Below are 25,794 nucleotides of genomic sequence, written 5' to 3'. Positions count from 1 at the left end.
CTTAAACATGTGCACGTCCCTATATACCCCCAAACCCTTTTTTATTGGCATATAAGTGGCTCCTGCAGCCATAGGGGCTATTAGGGTGATAGATAAGTGGGTCTAGGGGATTCTGGAGGTGGTTTGGAGGGCTCACCATGACCTATAAGGGAGCTGTAGTGAGGAGAAGACATGGAACCCTTTTTGTGAAGTTCACAGCAGTGCCCTGTAAGTTACCCCACTATTTAGGTGGCATGTCTGGATGTTCAGTCCCCTTCCCTCCTCCTTTTGCTATCCTGCAATCAGCAGTGAATGTTCACAATTTGCTGCTTTTGCCAGTGTCATGCCTTTCTCTCTCCCAAGTCCTACCTTCGCAGAAATAGGAAGTAAGCGGGACTTGGCAGAGAGGAAAGCCCGACGCCAGCAAGAGCAGCAAATTGTGAAGACTGCTGCTTCTGCAAAGAAGTTCTTGGTGCTGGCACCAGCCTTCAAGGAGTCATCAAAGCACCCCCTTTATGGGCTGTACCCAGGGTGGATTGCACCCCCTCCTCCGCCTTGGTATGCCACTGGAGTCATATCTGCTACTCTTTTCAAAACTACCTCTGTGTTTTTGTTTAGAATTGTACTTGTTTATTTTCTTTTGATACTTCCTTCTTGCTAGTTCGGGGTCCTTTGAGTTTACCTATGCCTTTTCTGTCTGTCACTTTTTTTGTTGTAACCACCTCCATTTTGAGGATGTTCCAGCTTTCCACGTACTTTTTAGTGAAAAACTATTTCCTGATGTTGCTTTTAAGCTTACCTCTTTGCAATTTCCTTTCATGTGTTCTAGAGTAGCTCTATGACCTTTTGAAAAAGTTTTGTTTGCTTTCAAACATTTTGATTTTACATTGGTGTCACATCACTCCTGTCTTTGCTTTAGGGTATACATATTCAGTTATTCAAATCTCTTCTATCACAGATCCTATATCATTTTGATTAGCTGCCTCTAAACCACTTCAGGTTTTTTTATATGAATGCAGTACTCTATGTGGAGTCTCACCTACGACTTGTGCAGGAGCATTATCACCTCTTCTGCTGGTTAAGCCTCTTACTATGTAGTCTAGCATCCTTTTGGCTTTTATCACCACCTTATCAAGTTATTTTACCACTCTGAGATCCTCAGACACTATCAGAAGACGTCCCTCTCCTGTTTGATGCACTTTACCTCCTAATTTATAGAGGTTTTTGAATTTCTTCACTCTGCATTTCTTTGCATTAAAGCCTAACTGTCAAGCTTTAAGCCGATGATTTTAATTTTCATAGATTGCTTCGCATGTAGTCTGCTCCCTCCAGGGGTCCAATCTGTTGCAAATATTTGTGTCATCTGGAAAAATGAAAACGTCTTCCTATGCCTTCAGCTATATCACTCACATTTGGAACAGAATCGGTCCTGAGACTCACCTTTCTCTCTATTGAATGAATTCTATTAACCAACCACCATATGCTGTTATCTATCAACCAATTTCTGATCTAGTTTACTACTTTGAGACCCATTCCCCAGGGTATAAGCAAGTACCAGAAAATACATGTGCAGTTGGCAATCTAGTAACATATGTATATCATGGGGCTCATAATAAAAAAACAAATGCATAATAAAAAAACAAATAAAAAAACCTGCCCAAATCAGCACTTGGATGACCTTAAAGACAGGTCATCCAAGTGTCGATAATCAAAAGGGGTTTTAGACTTATCTAAAAACAGCTTAGGCCTTTTCATTCCTGCTGTATGTCCAGAGCTGAAAGGGGCATTTTAGGAGGAGTGGTGAGGGCAGGATTTGGGCAGGACATGGGCTGGTCTAGACCTAGTTGTACTGCAAGTATAACCAAAAGTGTAATGAAACTGCCTAGATGGAACTTATACGTGGTGACTTAGGCCATCTAAAAACAGGTCTAAATGTTCAGAAAATATCCAAAGTGACCAGATAACCACTGCATACACAAAGTACAGACCCCCACACACTCCCCCAGTGATCACTGACCCCACCACACTGCCATAAAAATCAGAATAAAAATGTATATACCTGCCTCCAGAACATCAGCACCTGGCATAGGAAAGCCTAGTACAGCTGCACAGAGGTGGCTTAAGTAGTCTGGGGGATGAGCTAGTGAACCATAGAGAGGAGGACCCAGGCCCATAAGACATTCTAACCACTCATGGTGAAACATGTGCACCCACCAAAACCTCTCAAAACCCTATTATACTGCCATATACAGTAGGTGGCACCTGCAGCCATAAGGGCTATTGGGGTGGTAGACAGATGGGTCTAGTAGGTTGGGGGGGGGGGAGGTTTGGGGGAGCTCATCATGACCTCTAAGGGAGTTGTGGTGAGATGCTTATGTGGCACCCTTTTTGTGAAAATCACAGCAATGTCCTGTAAGGTGCCCCACTACTCTGATACCATGTCTGAGTGTCCAGTCCATCACTTTGCAGACCCCTCCCACATCCAAAAGGTCTTGTTCTAGACATTTTTGACTTGGACGAATATTTGGATGAGAATGGGATATAAAGATAGACGATTTAGCAGTCTGAACGACCAAACGGCTGGACGTACAAGTAGAAGATTTATGAAAATAAATATTTTGGACGTATTTTTCGAGAATGGACTTTAGGCATGTCCGACTTTGGGCAACTAGTGACTTAGGCCCAAAATGGACTTAGACATATTTTTTTATTATGCCCCTCTATATATGTATTTGCAAACACTCTAATAGATCATACATGACACAAAGCTAGTTGTAAATTAGGATTGACCTAAGGAGCCCAATGCAATACTTCTTTGTTTTTAATTTTATGAATTAGCCTTAGATACCATAGAGGTAAGCACAAATGCCCATCTCAATCACAAGTGAAGATCTAAGTCTAAACAAGCAGGTATCCAACACCAATGTTCTTTGTTAGCTGTGCAGGAGAACCCCCCAATCTCATTTCTGCCTGTGGTGCTTCAATATTGTGTTTTCAATCACTACAGACAGGCAGGAACCCAGGAGTCCTGCAGGGTTCACCTGCCCCTCACTACTGAAAATGAGATAATGAATCAGCACCCCCCTACTGGCAGGAATGAAGATAGAGGTCTCTGAGACAACTTAGAGGAAACATTGTTCATCACTCACACTTGCCTCGGAACAGGTACAAAAGCCAACAGAGTAATTTTTAAAACTGGGGGTAGGGGGGTAGGAAGGGGTGGGGAGAGCAATTCTACAACAAGGTGCCTCCATTTACTTTCCCTCGAAATATGGGTCAACAGCTTGTTCTACATGGACACTTAGATACCCTTATTGAATATCAGCTATAGATCTGGCAAAATTGGGGTGTTTAAATGTGGCAGGCATGCAAACTACTTACAGAATACAGTAAGTTGTCTACCTAAATGTCTGCTCTGACTATGGACCACCCATGCTCCATCCATGTGAAAGTTGTCTTTATAAAAACACGCTATGTCATATGAAGGTAGAATATCAGTTAGACACCCAAATGACAATTTCATGGTAAGTGTACATTTAAGCATCTAAATCTCAGTATTGTATATATTATAGAATACTAGCTTAGGTCTGCATTTTTGTGCCTAGCTACTGGCATTTAGATATGTAAATGGAAATATTCTACAAAATGTTGTCTAAATACTGGGCATACCTCAGACCCATCCACCCTTGGCCACACCCCTTTTAGAGTTGTACACTATAGAAATTAGGCATGCTGGTTATAGGAGTGCATTTATTTATTCCACAGTGCTTTATATATCACAGCAGAGCCAACAATGGCAACTATGCAGTTAACACAACAGGTATGCTACATACTGTGTATATATATATACACACACACACACATCTTCTCAGAACTTATTTATTTTCCGAGACCTTTTCTTGTCTTCTCCTCCCCTTCCTAATGTAAAACTTATATATTTATACACACACACACACACACACACACACACACATATATATATGTATGTGAGTGCGTGTATATAAATATATACACATATATACAGTATGTGTGCGTGTGTATAAATATATAAGTTTTACATTAGGAAGGGAAGGAGAAGACAAGAAAAAGGCCTTGGAAAATAGATAAATTTTTAGAAGAGGCTTAAAGTTGCGGAGAGAGCAGATGTGAGAAAGGAGGGAAGGGAATTCCACTGCTTTGAACCAATTACATTGTGTAACATGATTTTGTTCCTGGGCAATAAGTATAATTTCCTAATTGCTCATACCTAAAAATTATAAAAAATGTTTATTTCCATAAAACTTTGCTTTTGTGATCAGGATAGTCAAATTTTGCAATTTATCTATTTAAAACATGACCACATTGAAATTTCATCTTTTCATTTTTATAAAGTCATAAAAAGCAACATATGAATCACAACTAACATGTATTTATATTGAAGCTATACAAAGATGATCACAGAAGATTTAGAAGTGATTAGTTTTTTGAGATTTGTGATTATGTTGTAGATTATAAACAATTTTTATTAACTGAAAGAAGGTGGAACCTTAAGAAAACAGCAAAATACAAAAGACATCGAAAATAGGCAGGAAATCCACTAGAATAAGGCATAACAGTATAAAATCATGAATCCCAGAAATCCCCTCCAATCCCCCCTCTCCCTTCCTCCCCAAGAAAGGAGTGGGTTGTGATTTTGCCTCCATGGTACACAGGAGTCCAAGAACCCCCTGAGCACAGAAAGCCCAAGGAAGGACAAGGCAAGCCAGTCCTATGAAAAAAGGGAAGAAACATGCTCCCCCCAGGGTCTGGACTCTGATAACCCTAGGGCATCCACCCACCTTCCAAGAGACAAGCCCCCCCCCCTTCCCGAGCAGAGAGATACAAAGATCCAGAATAAACTAGGGTACACCCAACAATTAAGCAAAGGTGTTTAGAATAAGACTGCACCTCCTAGGAGACAAGGAGCGTAAATATGGGTCCCAGAGAAGCAAAAAATAATGGCAGCATTTAAGAGAGACCCCTACCTCCTGGGCCTCCTAAAGAACCAACGCATGGAGGTGGGCTCTCCACTGCCAAAATGTAGGGGGGCTTGGAGAGGTCCACTGTTGTATAATACATCTGTGAGCCAGGAAACACACCTTAAGACACAGTCAGTGATCCCCTTTGGGTAAGGTCCCAAAAGCGCCCGGAACATCCAGCACCGCTTGGTCAATGATGCCAGCAACAGAGCTTACAGAGGGAACTTAAATATTTTGCCACCTCAATCCAAAAGGCCCGAAGGCACCAGCACTCCCATAGGGTATGTGAAAAGGTATTTGGGGCTCTACCACATTTGAGACACAAAGGCGAGTCAATGCCTCCAATTTTATGAAGCTGAACCTGGGTGAAGTACCCTCTATACAGGACACAAGCATAGCATTCCCGCAACACTGCTCCCTGGATTAAACAAGGCAGACCCCCAAGATTCCTGGGGATATGCCAGTGATCCAAATCCGTGTGAAATTCCGCTGCCCAACCATCCTTAACACTTGCGATTATATTGTAAGTCACCTTAACAAATCAGGCCCCCCAAAATGTAGTCTCCCATCAAGTTCTTATTATATTGTAATTGGCAGTAGTGTTTGAAGTCCAGTATATCCTGGTGGAAACACTCACCTTGCTCCTCTGAGTATGCGTTCATGTTCTCCTTGAATGTCTCAAAATGAATATCAAGGGCATGGATTTAAGACAACCCACAGCCCATTTTACTGTAATTCTTCACAAGATTTTCAACCAATTCCATGTAGTTTTCAGCCTTGTGATTGCCCAGGAAGCCCTGAACCACTGCAACAAAGCCATTTCCTCCTTCCTAGTTAGCTTCTTGGGAAATTTCTTGCACTCCATGATCTTCTTTATCTGTGGTCCAACAAAGACACCAGCTTTGATCTTTGCCTCAGACAGATTAGGGAATCTTGAAGGTATCTGAAGGCTGACGACTCCTTATCCAGAGCCCTGACAAATTGTTTCAACAGGCCCAATTTGATGTGCAGTGATGGCATCAGCACCTTCCAGGGGCCACCAATGGATTCCATTTGAAGTTGTTTCTCCCGCACGGATCTTGGGCTGCTGTAGCCAGTAAGACCTCCTCAGGAAAGGGACATATGCAATCAAAACTACTTCAATTTATGCCCTATATGGAAAAACTAGGGGTCTTTGGGACACTCCAAGGCCTTCCCATCCACCACACACGCACAACACTTACTCACTCACAGAGAGAGAGAGGAGAAAAGAAAAAGAAGTGGAGAAAAAAACCTGCTGTAGCTACTCCTATCTTTGGTAGTGTGCCTTTATGTCCTTGTTGCCCCAAAAGCAGAGCTAGTAAGGAAACTTGTTAAACCGCTTTGGAGACCCATTAGGAATGCTATCATTTTGAAGTCTCCAATGTCCTCCTAGCTGTCTCATCATACTTCAAGGTGCCCAATAAGATCTTGATGCTGTTGTTATCCTCTTTGAGGAGCACTGAGTGAGCCAGTGGAAGAGACAGGTGTTTGTTCCCGTTATGGAGCAGCACAGCTTTAATTCTTCTGGATGAGCTGGCAATGAAGAGACACCACTCTTTCAGGTTACAGGTGATTCCAATTGCCTCAAACAGACTGATCACATTGTGGCAGAAGTAGAATCCCATCTTGATGGATGAAGAAGGTGAAAAAAGTTTGGTGACACTTCTTCTGAGCTGTGACTTGCACACTTTCATCCAACAAATTCCAATGCTTGAGCCTAGATGTCAAAAGCTTGGCATTGGATTTGAAAAGATCAAGATTTCTGATCAATTCACTGAGGTCTTTTTGGTTCAGATGGTAATGAATCTATAATGTCTCCCTCACTCTGACTTATTGCTGTCTTCTGAAGACAGCTGTTCTGTCTCCAGGGGAGTGGGTATGGGGGCTCAGGGCAATGTGGCAATACCCTATCGCACCTCAGTAAAAGGGTCCCAAAGTTTACTTGGTTTGGAATCAATCTAGGAAGTTTTGCCAAAAAAGGTAAATATCAAATTTCAATGCTCTAGTCACAAAAGCAAAGTTTGAGGGGAATGTGCTATTTTCTATACTTTTGTGACATTGAGGAAAAACACCTATTAACTAGGAACAATAAAAAACAAGTTTCACTTAGTGTTATTACCGTATTTTTCACTCTATAAGATGTACTTTTTTCCCCAAAAAAATTGTTTGGAAATAAGGGTGCGTTTTATAGAGTGAATAACATCCCCGACCTTAATTCCTTCGGTGGTCCAGCGCTGTAGGGCAGGAGCTTTCAGCCTCCTGCCCTTTCCTCTGGCTGACTCACTCTATGTAGACACCGCTGTCTACAAGCTTACCCTCAGCACAGAGGAAGAGTTGCTGAAGCACCTCTCTTCACTCCCTGTTTTCGGCACCAGTGGGGGAAGGCAGCATAAAACCGCCACAGCAGACAAAAAAAAAGTTTTCAGCTCTGGCGGCCCTGTACAAAAGGGAGAAGGACTTTTGATGGTGCAGAGGTTAAATACCGCCACTACTGATGGACATTTTTTTCTTCACAGTGGCTGCTTGAAACGCGAGGATTCCCGCCGCCCACAAAGTAGCACATCGGGATTGGGAAAGAGCCGGTAAAGCAGCAACATCTCTCTTAAGCTCCCTCTCCTCAGGGCCCTTCATCCGGCTGACTCCCTCCTGCCCTTTCCTCCAGCTGACTCCCATGGTGCGGGACAAGGCACGAAGCAAAAAGCTCGCACCTGCCTTCTGCACCGCTTTGACTCTGATGCAGCTTTGAGGCAGGTGTGAACTTTTTGCTTCCTGTCTTGTTCCGTGCCGCAGGAGTCAGTTGGAGGAAAGGGAAGGAGAGAGTCAGCCGGAGGAAGGGCCCTGCTGCTTGGGAGTCAGCTGGAGGAAAGGGCAGGAGGCTGAGAGCTCCTGCCCTACAGCACTGGACCACCGGAGGAATTGAAGTAGAGGAGGGGGGCCTGCCTGCCTGTCTTGGTGTGGGGGCTCTGTTGGGGGGGGCCCTGCCTGCCTGCCACCAAGTCACTAGGCCTGCCTGCCACCAGGCTACTAGGCATGTCTTCCTGCCTACCTGCTACTAAGCCTGCCTACTTGTCCCTGCCCTGTACCCTATCCCTTCCAACCCTGTGCCCTGTCCCAGCTTACCCTGTGCCCTGTCCCAGCCTGCCCTGTCCTGGCCTACAGGATACAGAGCCTGACAGGGAGAATTTGGTTCAGAATGTTTTTTTTCTTGTTTTCCTTCTCTAAATCTAGGGTGCGTCTTATGGAATGAAAAATGCGATAATAGTTATTTTCAATTAAGTGCCAATTGAGCTCATTTGGTTTATGCACATAAATGACCCTTTTCTATTATCAAGCAACCAATTGTACACCTATCTTTGGGCACCATTTATAGAATGAGGAGGATACTTATTTGGCCTGCCCAATCCAGCCTCACAGCAAGACCTCTGAATCTGTGTGTCCTAGGTCATTCCAACGTATAAATGATAGCATTCTGAAATCACATTACATGTTTATGCAGGCTACACATGTGCATACCAATATATCACGTTTATGCCACACAAGGCTTCTAAAATGATCTCTCTAATATGTAGTAATCCTTGTGTTAACAGTAATGCACTGTACTAAATAGACAGCTTATAGGATACAGTGTTCTCTTGTAAGCCTTTCTCTGTTCTTGTCGGTGACATTACAACAGAGTTATATTCCAACAACCAAAAATCAAGCAGTGATAACCGATATCCTACAGCTTTTAACAATGCTTTGATTCATGGCTCACTGATATATTTAATGAACAATTCATGCTTGTTACTTACATGGTGCTGTCACCTAGCTCTTCATACAGGTTATTGGCTGCAGTAGCTGGTGGTTTGCCTGCTGGCAGAGCCATCTGGATTCTGGCTGTCTTCGCACACTCTGCTTGTCGCCTTTAGTAAAATTTGTGGAAGAAAACAAAGGTATTAAAATTCTCTTTCCGATGTCACTAAACATTGTATTTTAACATTGCACAATATATTTACATATCATTGTTCTTCTTTCTTTGTTTATGAAAGGGCAGTGCAAGGGAGCAGACTGATTATACAAGCTTAGTCGTATTTTTATTGTTTCATAAATGTTTTAAATTATCTAGCTATGCTCTTTTTCATATAGCTACAAATGTGATCATTTATCACTGAAACCATCAAAAACATAATGCATGGACAAGGTTTTACCAAGGGGTCAGTTAAATTTTAATAACACTAATTCTCGGTAGGATTATAGTAAGTTTGTTTCATGCAGTAAACCCTGCAGACTTAAACAAAGGGAAGCCCATGATAAAGAAAGCCTTCTCTGTGTATAAACTGCTATTTTGCTTGTGGGAAGGGACTTTCAAGTTATTGGACATTTTATCCAGGAGTAAAAGTTAATGTGCATGTCAGCAACATGTGCACATTTACTCAAAAGATTTACAGTCATTCTCAGAATGGGGTTAGGTCAGAGTCCATAGCCTTACATAATACACCCATAATAGCAGGCTCCAACTTGTGTGGATCTGGATTGGCTTTGAATGTTAGATTTCTTTATTGTCTTTTCAAGGCAAGGTGAATTACATTAAGGTGCGTAAGTTATTTCCATGCCAAAGTGGACCCAAAATCTAAAGGGTATGTCTACTAAAGATCATTAAGCCCTAACACAGGTTTACCATGCCCAAAGGCCTATATTCTATAAACGACACCTTAATTTAGCTACCAATAGATGCCCTACCGGCGCCTAAGTTAAGTGCAGAACACCATTTAAAAGACATTTTAAAAGAATTTAAAAGGTGCCTAATAAAATGTCACTGAAATCAAGCCTGCAGAGGCATTTTATGATGCACTGTAAGCATGGCTAATGCTGGAAGTGGTGTTAGGTTCCCAAAAGCACCTCTGTAGGCGTAATTCACGTCAAAGGTAGGCACCGGAAATGTAGGTCTTAAAAACTCTGGCCTACATTTCTGGCACCTACCTTTCCTGAAGGCACAATTTTCTAAAGGTGCTGTCACATGTCTGACATGCAATTGGCAGCCACTTTTAAGGCTAAAGTGTTCTGTATTACTTTTACCATTAATGTGAGCTAACCCCCAAATTCTGTATATGGCAAATAAAGTTGTACTAGGACATCGGTACATGTAGCTGATGCAGACACATGATTTAATTGATTAATAGGCCTGATTGGCACTGATAATTTGCAATTAAAAACTTATAATTGAAGTTAATTGAAGCTAATTGAAAGTTATGCACACAACATGGTAGTCACATTGCACAAAATGTTATGTGTCATGTCCAATGCACGTATGTTAGGGGTAGATCATGGGCATTCTTTTTGAGTTATGTGCAAATTTTTCAACTATGTGAAATTGCGCACAACTTAGGCGCAGGCATTTAGGCCAAGTTTTGCTTAGCTTAAAATGGGCATGCCTATCAGTTATGACGCATTCCGGCATTAAGCGTGATTCTATAAGGTGTACATGACTTTTATTGAATCGTGCTTAGTGCTGCACTAGTCAGTGCTGACTTTTTAGTTACCATATATACAAAATGGCCCTAAGTATGCAGCATTTATTTTTTATAAACTATTTTTAGGGAGGAGCGTGTCATGGGCAAAGAATGGGCATGGATGTGCTATTCAGTTAGTGTGTCAACATTTGTTCAAGCTAAGGGCCTCTTTTATGAAGCTGTGCTACTAAGTGTTGCACGGCAAATGTATCAAAACCCTTTAAATCACAATGGGCTTCGGTGCAATTGTTGCACTGACCTACACTAATTTGATTTTAAAAAAACCCTAACTGGTTAATGCACCCATAATAGGAGAGTCCTTACCACTTCCTAAATAGGAAAGGATCTGGGTGTCATTGTAGACAATACAATGAAACCTTCCGCTCAATGTACGGTGGCGGCCAAAAAAGCAAACAAGATGCTTAAAAAGAGATGGTTGACAAGACTAAGAATGTTATAATGCCCCTGTCTCGCTACATGGTGCAACCTCACTTGGAGTATTGCATTCAATTCTGGTCTCCTTATCTCAAGAAATATATAGCGGCACTAGAAAAGGTTAAAAAAAGAGTGAACAAGATGATAAAGGGGATAGAACATTTCTCATATGAGGAAAGACTAAAAAGTTTAGGGCTCTTCAGCTTGGAAAAGAGATGGCTGAGGGGAGATATGATTGAAATCTACAAAATCCTGAGTGGAGTAGAATGGGTATAAGTGGGTCGATTTTTCACTCCATCAAAAATTACAAAGACTAGGGGACACTCGATGAAGTTACAGGGAAATACTTTTAAAACCAATAGGAGGAAATATTTTTTCAGTCAGAGAATAGTTAAGCTCTGGAACATGTTGCTAGAGATTGTGGTAAGAGCGGATAGTGTAGCTGGTTTTATGAAGCGAGACATGGGGCAAGCCACTGCTTGCCCTGGATTGGTAGCATGGAATGTTGCTACTCTTTGGGTTTTGGCCAGGTACTAGTGACCTGGATTGGCCACCATGAGAATGGGCTACTGGGCTTGATGGACCATTGGTCTGACCCAGTAAGACTATTCTTATGTTCTCTCATATTGTTTAATGAAAATTCAAAACATTTTAAAAAGAATAAGAAGTTATTCTGAAGTTGTTAAGGACCTTTTAACCCTGACTACACATGACAAAGATTATAATTTAAAAAAAATGTTCATATCAGCTGGCAGACTGACAATCTGCATTGCAGCTTCCAAAGCAGTTCAGTGTGTTAAGGGTGCTATGATTGTCCTAGATGAAGTATCTGGCCTTGTAACCTGCCCAATACTCAGCATGAGAAACAACACATATGAACTTCCAAAATAGGGGAATAAATTATTTGCTAATGTTCAGCACATTTCTAATGACTGTAGCCCTGAAGTGCTCACTAATTGTTTTGTTTCCTACTAGATTTGTCACACATTCATTTTGTATTGACATGGCAACCAGTGCAGATTCCTCAGACTTTACTTTGCTATATAACGACTAGGCAGATGGCATTCTGTTGCCTTTTCTGGATACATTGGGCACCCAGATGGCTCCCCCTTGTCCCCCACTTCTTCAAACTGATGTTTACCTTCTCATAACTATACTTCTTATCTCAGCTTAAGATATCATTTGTTTAAAGCTTCAATAAATGAGGACATCTGATCTGGCTTATTGGGCTTTCTTCATTTTCTGGGCAGAGGACCACACAAATGATTGTTGCAGTTTTATGGGTCTCACCACATCTGGGTAGATAGAAATAATATTTCTGCTAACATACTGCGGCTTTCTTCAGGGTGAGCATTCCTAACAACGCAAAAGCAGCGAGACCTAGAAAACTGCAACAATCATGACTTCAATTGTGGAAGCCTAAGAGAACATTTGACCACAGAACTCCTCCCCCTAAAAAAAAAGTTTGGTTACCAACTAAGTTTTGGTATCCATGCTACAATCAGATGAACCAGTAAGAGGAGAGTGCTGTAGGTTGACTGTCTCCCTAAGGTAAAATTACTAATGTATACATGTGTACAACCAGATGCAATGCTAATACATCTATGGGGAATCCAATTCAAAATGAATGACCTGGTTCATCTTTCCTCTTGGATGGTAAGTCCATGCTATGTCCCAAGATGATCCTTCATCATCAGTGATTTTGATACCATCTCAGCCTTTGCAAGTTAGTAACTTCACATAGAGACTTGGAGGCACTCATATCAGGCAAGTTTGGGCATTTGAAGACTGTGAAATTGCAAAGTCCCAATGGCATGGATTTATCAGACATTAGCCAAGACTTGTTCATCAGCACTATTAAGATATTGCATGAACATTGTTTATAGAGATATATAAACAGTTTTCGTTGCCTAGGCCCATAGTAGTTATCCAGGATTGGAAGTGGGTAAGGGGCAGGTTGATACTTTGCACAATGGAATGAAATCACTTGGCAGCAAGTTAAGAGGCTCATGATGTGTTAGGGTGGCAATTCCTTGAACGATGACATCAGTGGTCCAAATTTTACTGAGGACCCTGCTAGAGCAGAGAAGATTACCCAGTAAGCCTTAATGAGAAAGAAAGGCAGTTCTGCTTGATTGGGGTGAGCCCATACATATGGATGGATAATATACCTCAGGCTTGGGTGCTTAAAGTAAGACTGTTGCCTAATAATAATAGAGCTGCAGCATCATTTTTATCCAATTAAGATGGTCATATTTTAATCATCTGTTTTCATGTGTGAATCAAGAAGGGAGTGATAGAGTGTGTCAAGGATAAGCAAGTTTCAAATTTCAAGTTTATAAGTTTATAAGTTTATCATTTATTTCAAGGTGGTTATACATTTTAAAATAGGGTAAAAACAGATAATACAATTATAGCAGTCTAATATTCATTCATTCAGTCAGTCAGAAATAGTCAGCATTTCTTTAAACACAGATTGCCATCAGCCAAATTAGACCTAGATATCCACTGCCGGTTCCTATGCAATATCAGCAGTGAATATCTGGAGAAGCTTTCAGGTTTTACCTGGGTATCACTGATATTCAATAGCAGTACCTAGACAGCTATATGGTTAACTTAACCTTTTTGATGTCCTAAATTAACCGAGTAGCTGTCTGGGAATCATCATTGAATATTGGCAGTGCCAAAAAACCTGACTTCTCTGCCCTGACTTCAAGCCTAGCCTGCTCTGACACTGTGGGGGTCTGTCCAGATATTCAGTGGCATCCTGATGTGCCACTTAAATTTCCAAGTTGGTCCTAGAGAGTAGGAGTTATCCAAGTTTGAGTTGTTCTGAAGTTTGACCCCATTATATATATTCTGAAAAATCAGGCCTGTTTGCAGTTTCTGCTAAAGATTTTATTACACCTCAAAGGAAGAACATTGAAAGAACACAGAAAAAAAAGACAGAATGCTTCAAGTCAAGTGCTTGTCCTTTGACCACGTAAATGCTTCTCTAAGAATATTCATCTTCTTTCTGGTAAGAGTGCAGTACCATTTCTGTGCTAATTACATTTTAATAACCTTCTCATCCTTCCTTCTGTTTGCCATGCTTTTCTAAGATGCCTTAGGGGCAACAAAAGGTGGTGCAGTGATATTCACATCAGCTCTTCTATGAGACTATCTTTTCCAATCTGAAAACTTTGCTTTTTTCAAAATTGTGATCTTCGCCTCCCTCTATATTATCCCTATCCCTATTGTATTATTTTTTATTTTCTGTAAAGCCGAGCTCTATCTTTATAGAGAAGATGCGGTATTTAAGCCTAAGGTTTAGTTTAGTTTAAAAGAATTGAGCATGAACATCTCTGTCTTTTGTTTTTGTTGGTGGGGGGGAGGGATTCTCCTGGATGTAAAGTGGTGTGGTAGCCATGTTAGCCCATCTTTAAAGGTAATAAATAGAAATAAAACAAAACAAAGAAAAGAAGATGACAACTTTAAGTCTGATAATAAGGTATCATCCTATTTTCTTCTCTCTGTTTTGTTTTATTTCTATTTATTACCTTTTCCAGGATGATAACTAAAACCTTTAATGAGGAATTGTCACATTCTCTCTTAACTGCACTGCAAAAGATTAAAAATAATGTAAGATAAGTTAGAAAAGGTTGTTCTGTTCAGCTTAAATCTGCATCATAGTTTCAGAAAGTAAGGGTCTGATATTCAAAGCAATTTAATGGGTGTACCAAGGGTGGGGCAGTGAGTATGGTCTGAGATATTTAATAAATAGTGTTTAAAAAATAAAAGTGCAGAAACTTGTTGAAGATCCCTCATATATAGGTGCAGGCACTGACTATCAGCAAAAATCCTTATAACTTTTGGGTTGGCAGCTGACTTGGATTGTCAATACCTGTGCCTGGAATTGGCCTGGCATTGAAAACCTGGCCTTAATTGCACCCCACAGCTGATTATTGCCCCCTAAGAAGGAACAAAACTGGTTTGAGAATACATTTATATAGCACTTCAAGGTCTGAATACTAGAAGGACACAATACAGAAAAACAAATACTTACTCCTTAAATCTGGTAATGGAATGCAACAGGGGAGCAAAAAGACAATATAGATTAGACAAAAAGGTTTCATGCCTACTGTCTTGTCAGAACTTTAACCTGTAATAGTAATGTGTTAAAATGACTTTATCTTTGTAGTCATTCTAATCCAGAGATAATGGCATTGTAAAAACCAGGCTGTTTCAATAACTGGAATATATTTAATTCCCTTTGTAATAGCATTATCACAATTTTACAAGCTGATAAGAAAAAGAATTACAGGAGAAAAAGATGTTATGAGATAAACAGAATTACAGAAAACTTTGATTAAACCATAGATATCTAACCGGGTTCAAATTATACATAAAAAGTTAGGCAATAAAGATGAACTAATCTTTTTTTATAATTGGCTCCTGTGCTCTACCTACTTTGTGAATATTAAAGGTGCCATTCAGAGCAAGAAAGCACAATTAGTTTCTTGGCTTCTGTTTGAAACATCAGATAAAATTTAATGTGCCACCCTTCTGTGATGGATTCATAAAACATTTCTCATAATTGGGCCCTTAGTTGTTCTACACGATAAATTCTAAAGCTATTTATTAATAGAATAAAATAATGATACTTTTTGGTACAGTTTCATTGGGTTGAGCTTTAAAGGTGTTAATTTTACCTTCACAAATAAGCAGCACAATCAGTTCATACTTCTCATTTTATAATAACAGCCAATATTAGAACTGGTAGAATAAGTGGATGTGGTCAACATATGGTATTAGGCATTAAAAAAAACCCACATATCTGGCCAATGTTCAGACTGAGGGAGACCACTGCGGTCAGCAGCAATACTGAAAATTCAATGTGGTTGCCATTTCTGGAGACTGGCATTGAATTTATGGTTTATTTTTGGCCAGCCAAGACATAGCTGAATAGCCCAATATTTAGCGGCTAGATGGCTAATTCTTAATAGCCAAAGATAGACAACCCTTTTAGATGGTTCTATTTGGCCACCAAATATAGTGGAGAGCTGCTGAATATTAACGGTAAGTGGCTATGTCAAGTGGCATAGTTGGTCACTGGCCAATCCACAGAGCTGGATATTAAGTGGGAGATATCCGCCTATCTTCCAATGAATAGAATAGCATTGAGTGTCAAATACAGCACCCAATTTGAGCATGTATTCACAGCATTATATAACACTCCATGCAAATTTTAGGAATGCATATGACCCACCCAGGCATCTCCCATGGCCATGCCCCCTTCTGGATTGTGTGCTTTGGGATTTGGGCATACATTGTTATAGAATGACATGTAGCAAAACATGCATGCAAATCTGAATTGCTGCAAATTAGTTCCAATTAGTACCCAATTATTAACACTGAAGGCACATCCTTGATCAGTTGCATATACAGAATCTGCGAGAGTGTGTAAGAAGATGGGCACTTACTGTCTGTAGCTGACCATGACTATTAGAATGGCAGGCATACAGCATAGGATGATTATGACAGCCAGGGCAAGTAACGCTCCTTCTGTATATCCCACTGCTTGTGCCTGTTTTTTTACATTTGCTACAACGTCTGGCGTACGGATTTCCAAGATACGTCCTCCTTGTCCAATGTGGGGTTGGAATTCTTTATTTATATCAAGCAGTTTGCCATCTAAAAATCTGAAAGAAGAAAGATATTGACAATGGTAAGAAAAATATGGCATGGGGGAGTAGCCTAATGATTAGTGCATCAGGCTCTAATCAGGAAAGCCAAGGTTCAAATCCTACATGATGATCATTGTGATCTTGAGCACATTACATCACCCTCATTGCCTTAGGTACAAACATAGGGATAGAGTTACTAAAGTGTTAATGTGCACTATGAGTAAACATGACATAAATTCAATCAGGATTAAATACCTTGGCTATCACCGCTACTGGCCAAGTATCCCTGCTTCAAACCTAATGCCCCTAACCAAGAGTGTATGCTCAATCCAAAAGTCTCCCCACAACATTTGATGTATATACTCCGATGCTTTACCTTTATACTGTAAATGTTCTCTGTTTTCTCCCCTCCCAGTAGTATACTGTATATGCACGATTTATCATGTACCTCTAAAATGATGTGATTGTATTGTTTCTACCCTATAATATAGAATGTACCACTACCCACTGTACCCCAAACACTGTGAATGTACTACTGTATTTCCCCATATATAGGCCAGGGCCTATACATGGGTATTACAAAACCGTGTATGGGGCGCGGCCTAGTTAAATGGGGCTGCTTATGCATCAATTTTAAATCATCCAATCCACCCTGGCACAACTTGAATCTCAAGTAGTGCGGGGCAGCCATAATCTCTTCGGCATCTGGCCTGCCCCTGCACTACTGGCTGAGTGGCTGACTTCAGTTCTCGCGAGTCCTGCAAGAGCTGACGTCGGCCATTCAGCAGGCGGTGTGGGGGCAGGCCGGATATCGAAGAGATTGCGGCTGCCCTACACCGCTTGAGGGGGTTTTGAAGGAGGTACGGGGGGGGGGGGGAAGGATGAAGGACGTACCGGGGTGGATGATTGAAAAAGGCAGGGGATATACCAGAAGATAAGCCGTGGCTAATACCATGGGGCGGCTTATCTTCCGGTTTTTAAACATAGGTCGCCCTTTTCTGCGGCTTATACATGGGTGCGGCCTATGCAGAGGGGCGGCCTATATGCGGGGCAATATGGTACTATGACCCGTTCTGAGCTTCTGGGTAGGATGGGATATAAAACTGAAATAAATAAATTGGTTCCACTGCAGAAAATAATGTGTATTAGAACATGGCAGTACCTTTCAGTAAACCTAGTATTTTGCTATCATCGTTTTTTGCCATAAATTTTTTTGAAGCACTGGATATAATCTGCTATTAGTTCTCTCTAAAGGATTGTACTGCCTTCTTACTCCTGATGCAGGCTTCATAGCCAAAAGAGAGCGATGTTGAGTCTTTCACCACTAGCATTGTGTAGATTAAAGGACTGTTTTAATATCTTCACAGTGACTGGTAGCCTCCTTTGACTTTTATTACCCTACTTGTTATGGTATATTCTCCTAGGATAAAGTATTGTACCTGAACACAACCCACCCTGAACTACTACTAAAAAGGTGTGAGCTAAATCTGTATGCGTAACATGTCACTGCCTCAAGAATTATACATTATGCTCATTTTGGCTTGACACCAGACATTTCTATCATTATAGTGGTGACAATTCTGGCTTTTAAAAGTGGGGTTTCATATTTATGTGTTGACATATGTGTATTTTATACGAGTCCAAACTAATAAAGCGGGTTGTCCTTTAAGGTTGATGTGTACTGTCCCACTCCTCACTTGTTTTTTTACTGTAGCTTTGCTTTGTGTGGGATGGTTTTACCCAGTTTTTCTGGTTTCTTTTACAAATGGGAGGCATGTGGAATTTGCAATCAACAAGAAGGATTTTGTAGCACTGAAATTCTATTATTAATGATTCCTTTTTAATTTCTAGGTTCATGATTAAATGCAAATCCTCAGAAGTTAAAAAAGACAGAAGTACCATGAGATATGTTTCCAACTGCCAGTATAATTTAAATACCATTTCAGCATATAAAAGTGCACTTCATGACACAAGGGGGAACTTGTGAAAAGCACACATTTTGGGGGATGCAGTCTCATCTTCAGATCAAAAATTGCCAATTGGCCAAATAGGCACCAGAAGGGCTGTTCTATAAATTAGGCGTTAACATTTATACCCACCTTATGAATATATTTAGAATGCTCTTACTTAGATGATCAATTTCACACAGTTATTTATACTCCGGGTCTATATAGTAGTCAAAGCATATACAATCTTCCTCCGAGTCAACCATGCATTTTTTTTAGCTTTTTTTTTTTTTTCCATAAGGCAAAACAATGGTTATGCGGTGGAGGAAATGTATTTAGAATGCTAGTATATATGCCTACTGGTACATGTATGTTTATGCCAGTATGCTGCTTAAGTGCTATTCAGTAATACAATACCTACATTCACAGAGTGTATGTGTAATGGGGGCATACACATGGATGAAGTATGGGGGTCACACATGCACATGCAATTTACAGAAGACTGTGCTGCATTTTGGCACCTGTTGCATTTAAACACTTGCACCTATGCCCGCTCTCTATTTCTCAATTACTCTAGTATTTAACAAAGGAATCTAGGCATCTAGGTTCTATTATAGAATAGATTCCTACTGTCTACCATCAGGGCACCTAAACAGACATGCCCAGTTACAGAACTGCCCCCCAGGTAAATAAGCAGAAACCATACAGCAAGACTCAGAAATTTGAATAAAAATATATGCAAATCTAAAAAAAACACCCCAGGTACATCTAAAAGACAATGTCAAATAGACTGCACAGTTGTTGGTGGGACATGTGCTAAAATCTCCTGCATACATTGCACCTTTGCGCATGCTATTTAATGCCCAACCACAGCTAAAATGATGCATGTTGTGGAAGTTCAAAAGTCCCAACAAACAAGGAACCTCAATACTCCACTGTACAATGGAGAAACCACAAAGCAAAAATACTGGTAAATTGCTTTTTTCCAGGTAAATACTCGTAGCTATGAAAATTGTACTCTATAGGGTAATTTTATGAAGAGCTACCTGGATGTAGGTGCTGAGAACAAACAAATGTTGGTACTTTAGTCATTCATACTTGCAAATGACTTCTTATAAACTACTGACCAAAGTGAAAGTGCATGTGTATGTTTCATGGAGCATACTTTTTCACTGTGGGAGTGCACAGGAGTCTGGGTAGAGTCTGACTTGCATGTGTAGATTGTAAAATTCTTTAATTTACATGAGTACATTACATTACATTACATTACTGGCTTATATTCCGCCTGTACCTTTCAGTTCTAAGCAGATTACATCAGAACGATAACTGGACATTTCCAGGAAGAGAAATACAAATTACAATTAAGGCGTAAGGTCTAAAGCAATTTTGATGAGTGGGTTCTAAGAGGGGGAGAGAGGGGGAAAGGAAGGGATTAGGACGTTTGGGTGAATTGCTTGAATAGTAGGGTCTTGATTTCTTTGCGGAAAGCCTTGAGGTCAGTTGATGCTGTCAGTAGGTTGGTGATGGAGGGGTCCAATTTAGCTGCATGTGTTGCAAGTAAGTTTCAGAGATTCCTGTTTAGACGGTTGTTTAGGTGGGTGGTTGCCGTTCCGTTTAAGGTTTTGAATAACATACAGTATAGTTTGAATTGGATGCGGGCTTGTATTGGAAGCCAGTGTGAGTCTAGGAAGGCATTGGTGATGTGGTCAAATTTTCCAAGGGAATAGATCATTCTGAGGGCAGTGTTCTGCACGGTCTGTAGTTGTTTTATTAGGTAGGTAGGACAAGAAAGGTAGAGGATATTGCAGTAATCCAATAGATTTAGGACTAGGTATTGAACTATGAGTCTGAATTGTTCTTTTTCAAAGAATTTTCTGATTTTGCGAAGGTTGCATATACCCATAAAGTCTGTCCTTACATTTCTACCAGTCATACGTGCTAACACTGACATATGCCCATGTTCTTTCACTATTTTTATTTTATAGAGTAAACAGGTGTATACTTTATCTTACAAAATAGGTATAAAATAAGCATGTGAAAATGTATGTTAACTAGGCATGACTTTCTGCACTTACCATATTTGAAGACAATTCAATAACTTGGTGACTATAATTAGATATCCAGATGCTACCTGGTAGAAACCTATTATACTCATATAAAAGAACATAGGCACCTATTTTCCTTCATAAAATACTAGCAGAACTGTTTACATTCAAACTTAAATTTAGGCATAAGCACTTAAGTGAGCCATAGAGCTGCAGTGAGTGTTAGCACTTAAGTGCTATGGATATGAGTGCAATCAGGGCTTAGGGGTCCTTTTACTAAGGCACGCTAGTCGTTTTAGCATGCGCTAAATGCTAACACGTCCATTATAGTCTATGGATATGTTAGCGTTTAGCGTTCACTAATATTTAGCATGCGGTAAAACGGCTAGTGCGCCTGAGTAAAAGGACCCCTTAATTTGTAGGGGAATGGCCTGGAACACAGTTCCACCTCATATTTTTTTGACTCCAAAGAAGCAAGGGCATTCTACTCTAGTCTCTCACTTCCAAGCATCCTGCAGGGAAGAGGAGGGTAGGTTAGGAACCTGGTGCAAAGCAGAGAACAGTTACTGTAATCCCTAATCTATCACCTCTTCTCCTGTTGCTCCTGCTCCTGGCCCACCTGAATCTTTCCTGGCTCCACAGTTCTACTTTCTTTTTATCTGTAAATTAAGCCCTAAGTACAACTTATGGTATTCTACAAGTTACATGTATGACAGTCCTTGCAGTTACTGTACATATATTTTCCCCTTGCAAATACACAATATATAAGCAAAGAAGATATTTACAGATAAATGCTTAAATAAAATTTTGCTAGTTATGCACATATAGTGGAACCTTGGTTTACGAGCATAATTTGTTCCAGAAGTATGCTCGTAAACCAAAGTGTTCATATATCAAAGCAACTTTCCCCACAGAATTAAATGGAAATGCGGGCGATTCATTCCATATCCCCAAAAGACATCCCCCCCCCCCCCCCAAGGTCACTGGCGTGCTTCTACCCCACTCCCGGGAACCAGCTTTGCCCACCCCACCCCCAAGAACTGGCATCACCCCCGAGAACCAGCATCACTCCCCCCCCCCTCGCCCACCCAAACCCTCACGGCGATCAGGCACCGGCACACAGCACCAACCCACAGGATGTGCCAGTGCCAAAAGAGCCTACCGCCATCTGCACATGCTCAAGGCCTTCTGGCTCAAGAATCTCATTAGAATCTCAGAGAGAGCGGGTGCCAGAAGGCCTTGAGCATGTGCAGATGCTCAAGGCCCAGCAGAGATCACCAGCAGGAGGCAGGCTCTTTCGTCACCGGCACATCCTGTGGGTTAGTGCTGCGTGCCGGTGCTCGATCGTGGTAAGGGTTTGGGCGAGCGGGGGAGGCGATGCCGGTTCTCGGGGTGGGGGCTCGCATATCGAGTCAACGCTTGGTTTGCGAGGCAAGATTTGTGAGAGTGTTTTGCTCGTCTTGCAAAACACATGCAAACTGAGGTTTGACAGTATATGAAAAATTATGCTTATTATTTTCCATTATGCTAAACATTTGCATGCGTAATCAGCATGTAAATGTTATGCATATGTTATAGAATTACCCCCAATACCCAAGATTCTATATATGACACTTAAAAGTGCATGCCAAATTTGGGAGTGTGTCCAATTTGTGCACAATTTAATTGAGTAATGAGCAAATTAGCATTGATGATTTTACGCTAACAATTTGTTGCTGGCATAAATTAGCAAGAAGTTGTATTTACATGTACATCTTGCTAAGTGCTATTCTCTAAATATGCACATAGAAATTTTTTAGTGTGCAACTGAAGAGGGGGTGCAGTCACGAGAAGAGCATGGGTAGGTCAGGGGCATTCACTAAAGATGCGCACAGTATTACAGAATTCAAGGATCCTGTGTTTAATTTACACTTAAGGATTTATACCGGATTCCAGTTGGTATCCTCGCACCAAATATTGTGCATGGATCCTAGCATTATGAACTATTCTATACTGTACACAGCATCTAATTTAGAGCACTATTTATAGAATAGCACTCATTTATTTTGCCTCCATTTACAAAATCTAATCCAATGTGTACAGATTAAAGGATATGTGATTTGTCCAATAAACATAAAAGAATGTAGCATTCTTTTAAAGGCATCACTCCAGTACAGAAATTGAATGCTGTATACTGAGATAAATAATTTTGCCCGTTTAACATCAGTCTGTCACACAACTGCATTTTCTAGTGTATTTGCATAGTATGTTTGAATATTTTATTGTCCTGTGACCATTCCTGGTCCCTTAATGATATGGATTATTTTGGAAAATGAGTCTTTTTTTTCCCTGTTTGCAGAAAACAAAACCTGTAAGAATGTAAAATATGCAATCCTTTGCTATACACTAGATGTCACTGCTGCATAGTAACTCAGCAAGTGATCAAGAACTCAAAATTCTGAGCTTTTTTATATTATTCCTTTGGATTCTACTGTATGTGCTTTCTATAAAACTGGCAATACTAAATATTGAAGGCAGTTATGGTTATGTGCTGTTACTGAAAGTCCTAATGCAGTCCGTGGCAAAGGAGAAGTGTATATATGATAACATTAGAAATGAAAATCTACCTAATTATTTCACAATGTGTATGAGAACATTTAGGTACACACAAACTGTATGCAAAAGCACTTCTTAGGTGGTTGGCAGTGGTACTCACTGCAAAAGTACTCTTTAAAAAATTCCTGGAGGTTCAACTGATAATTTTGGACATATAAATCATTATATACCCAATCTTATCCATCCAACAATGGGCTATGATTATAGGTGTTTCAAAGCAGTGCTGTTTCCATTTATCATTAGAGTATCAGTGTTCCTATTACTGTCATTACAATTTCATTATAACACTATCTATCTGACATCATTAGAAGTCAGGCAGGCTTATAGCAGGTAAACAGTGCCCTCTATGTGAACTTTCTGACTTCCTGCCTTTCCAAAGAAGGGTGGAAGAATCAGGAAAGCTTCATTACATGCAGGAAAATGCAGAAAGATAGGAGTGTCCATTAAAATTTCTAGGATGGCTCTGGTAGCAGCAGAGACCCTCCAATGCCTACAAATTGACCGTCTGCACAATAAAAGTGTCTTAGGTTATCTCTTCTGCTTCTGACCCTAATTCATAGGGCGGCCTCCTTGCTGAGCCTGTGGCAAATATAAGATTCAGGGAAAATAATTAGCTTTGCTATGTCACCCAGACTAGAACAAATAAGGCTTGGTAAGTTGTTGGCTTGTGTATTGCAAAGGAATTGGGGAAACTATGCAGCCCATAAGTCACAGAGAACATAAATATAATTTTTAATGTATATGCTGCAAAAGCCTTTTGGTTCTATGTGGCTTACAAAAGAAGTAAGGAATTTACAATGTAGTAATAAAACAGATATTTACAAAGAAGAGGGATTTATAAAGAGGTAAAGATGACCAATGTTATTGAGCATAGAATGGAAGGAGTGATAATAGTGGAGGTCATATCCCAGGAGTCCTAGGATGGACTGCCAAATTTACAGGTGTGTTTTTAGGAGCTTTCTAAAGTATATGTAAGAGGTTGATGCTCTGACCAGTTGGTTCCATTCTGGGTCTTTGGAGGCGGCTTGCTAGATAGGAGTCTGTTGATGAATCTTTTCTGAGTGCAGCTGTTGTCTGAGAAGAAGAATGATTGATGATGTGTGGATCGTCCAGGTCCAGCAAATAGAAACTGATTAGTAAAGTAGTTGGGCAGTAGACCATATAGTGCTTTGTAAAAGAGACAACTGGGATGTAACACAAGTATAGGAAGTTACCCAGGTAATGAGTACAAACCAACCAGGTCGTGCATGTGCAAGACCGGAGGGCTAGGACTTCGATAGGAAGGCAGGACTTAAATGGGAAACCAAGGTGGCAAGGGAGCCCCTTCTGATGATTCAGACAGGTCTTGACCTGTTTGGGCCGCCGCGGGAGCGGACTGCTGGGCAGGATGGACCTGTGGTCTGACCCGGCAGAGGCACTGCTTATGTTCTTATGTTCTTATGTTCTAACTAAGTTTGACAAGCACTCGGCCCTCTATTGTCAGCCAGTGCAGTTTTTTTTTAGGTTAAAGATAAGCCTCACTACAGTGTTTTGGATGACACTTAGTCTCCGGAAGTGTTTATGTAATTCTGCTAGACAATGTTGAAGTAGTCTAGGATGCTTATGACTAGTGCTTGGACTAGGAGTTGGAATGGCGCAAGTTCAAAGTATTTTCTTATGGATCTAAGTTTCCAGAGTGTGTTGAAACATTTGCGTACAACATAGTCCACTTGGGCAGACATGAATAGTTGTCTGTCCAAGATTTTAATTGTAGGGGAGATAGTAAATTTGATTCCCCTTAGGGTTAGGGAGTTCATTCTAAAGTTAGTGGCTGTGGCTATGAAGAATTTTGTTTTCTCGGTATTCAGTTTTAATTTGAAGTGTGCCAACCAAACTTCTATGGTGGACAGGATAGTCTATTATATGTATCTCTGTGAGCATCAGGCAAGTAACAGGGATGACAATAGCTATAGAGGGAGACATTTAGACTTATTAGACCGGCTCTAGGTAGGCTAGGTAGATGTTGAAGAGAAGGGCCTACAATGGGGAACCTTGTGGGACGCCACAGTTGCTGGCCCATTTGTTGAATAGTTATCTCTGACCTTCACTATGTAACTGCAAGATATCAGGAAGCCTTGGAACCAGCTCAATACATTTCCTGATAATCCATAAGCATCCAGACAGGTTAGTGGCAGGTCATGAGCCATTAAGTTGAAGGCACTGCTAAGGTCCAGTAGGAGTACGAGCATGTTTAGTCCCTTGCTTAGTAGATTGTATTGATAATGGATGCAATTACTGTCTCAATACTGAATGACTGTCTGAAGCCTGATTGGGAATCATAGTGTAGCTGAAATTGTTCTAGGTGGTTTATTAGATGAGTTTGTACTATCCCTCCCATAAGCTTTATGAACAGGGGGGTTAATGCAATGGATCTCTAGTTGTCAGGTTGAGAGGTAGTTTTTTTTTTTTTCCTTGTCTAATGATGATGTGTCCTCTTCCTACTGGAAATTTCCCTCTGTTTAGTGTGTTTACTAATAAGATATATAGATCAGCTAGGAACTTATCTGAGGCTTCAGACATTAAAGCAGAAATTGATAGGATAATATGTTTGAGCATATGTTTGAAATACAAGTGAAACTGAG

At 40.6% G+C, this 25,794-nt stretch overlaps 1 protein-coding gene across 6 annotated transcripts in view; it reads right to left on the bottom strand.

The window, feature by feature from the left end:
• PCDH15 (protocadherin related 15) overlaps positions 1 to 25,794 on the bottom strand; it is a 2,123,136-nt gene that overhangs the window by 66,295 nt on the left and 2,031,047 nt on the right. For all 6 annotated transcript variants that reach the window (XM_033941002.1, XM_033941006.1, XM_033941004.1 and 3 more), the window contains 2 exons: positions 16,384 to 16,602; positions 8,789 to 8,899 (listed from right to left, as the gene is read on the bottom strand). In XM_033941002.1, coding sequence (XP_033796893.1) covers positions 8,789 to 8,899; positions 16,384 to 16,602 — 330 coding nt within the window. The remainder of the gene's footprint in view (positions 1 to 8,788; positions 8,900 to 16,383; positions 16,603 to 25,794) is intronic.

The sequence above is a fragment of the Geotrypetes seraphini genome, chromosome 4, assembly GCF_902459505.1.
Source record: "Geotrypetes seraphini chromosome 4, aGeoSer1.1, whole genome shotgun sequence".
In the NCBI taxonomy this organism is placed as follows: domain Eukaryota; kingdom Metazoa; phylum Chordata; class Amphibia; order Gymnophiona; family Dermophiidae; genus Geotrypetes; species Geotrypetes seraphini.
Note: the sequence above shows the minus strand (reverse complement) of the source record. Positions and strands in the feature narration are given on the sequence as shown.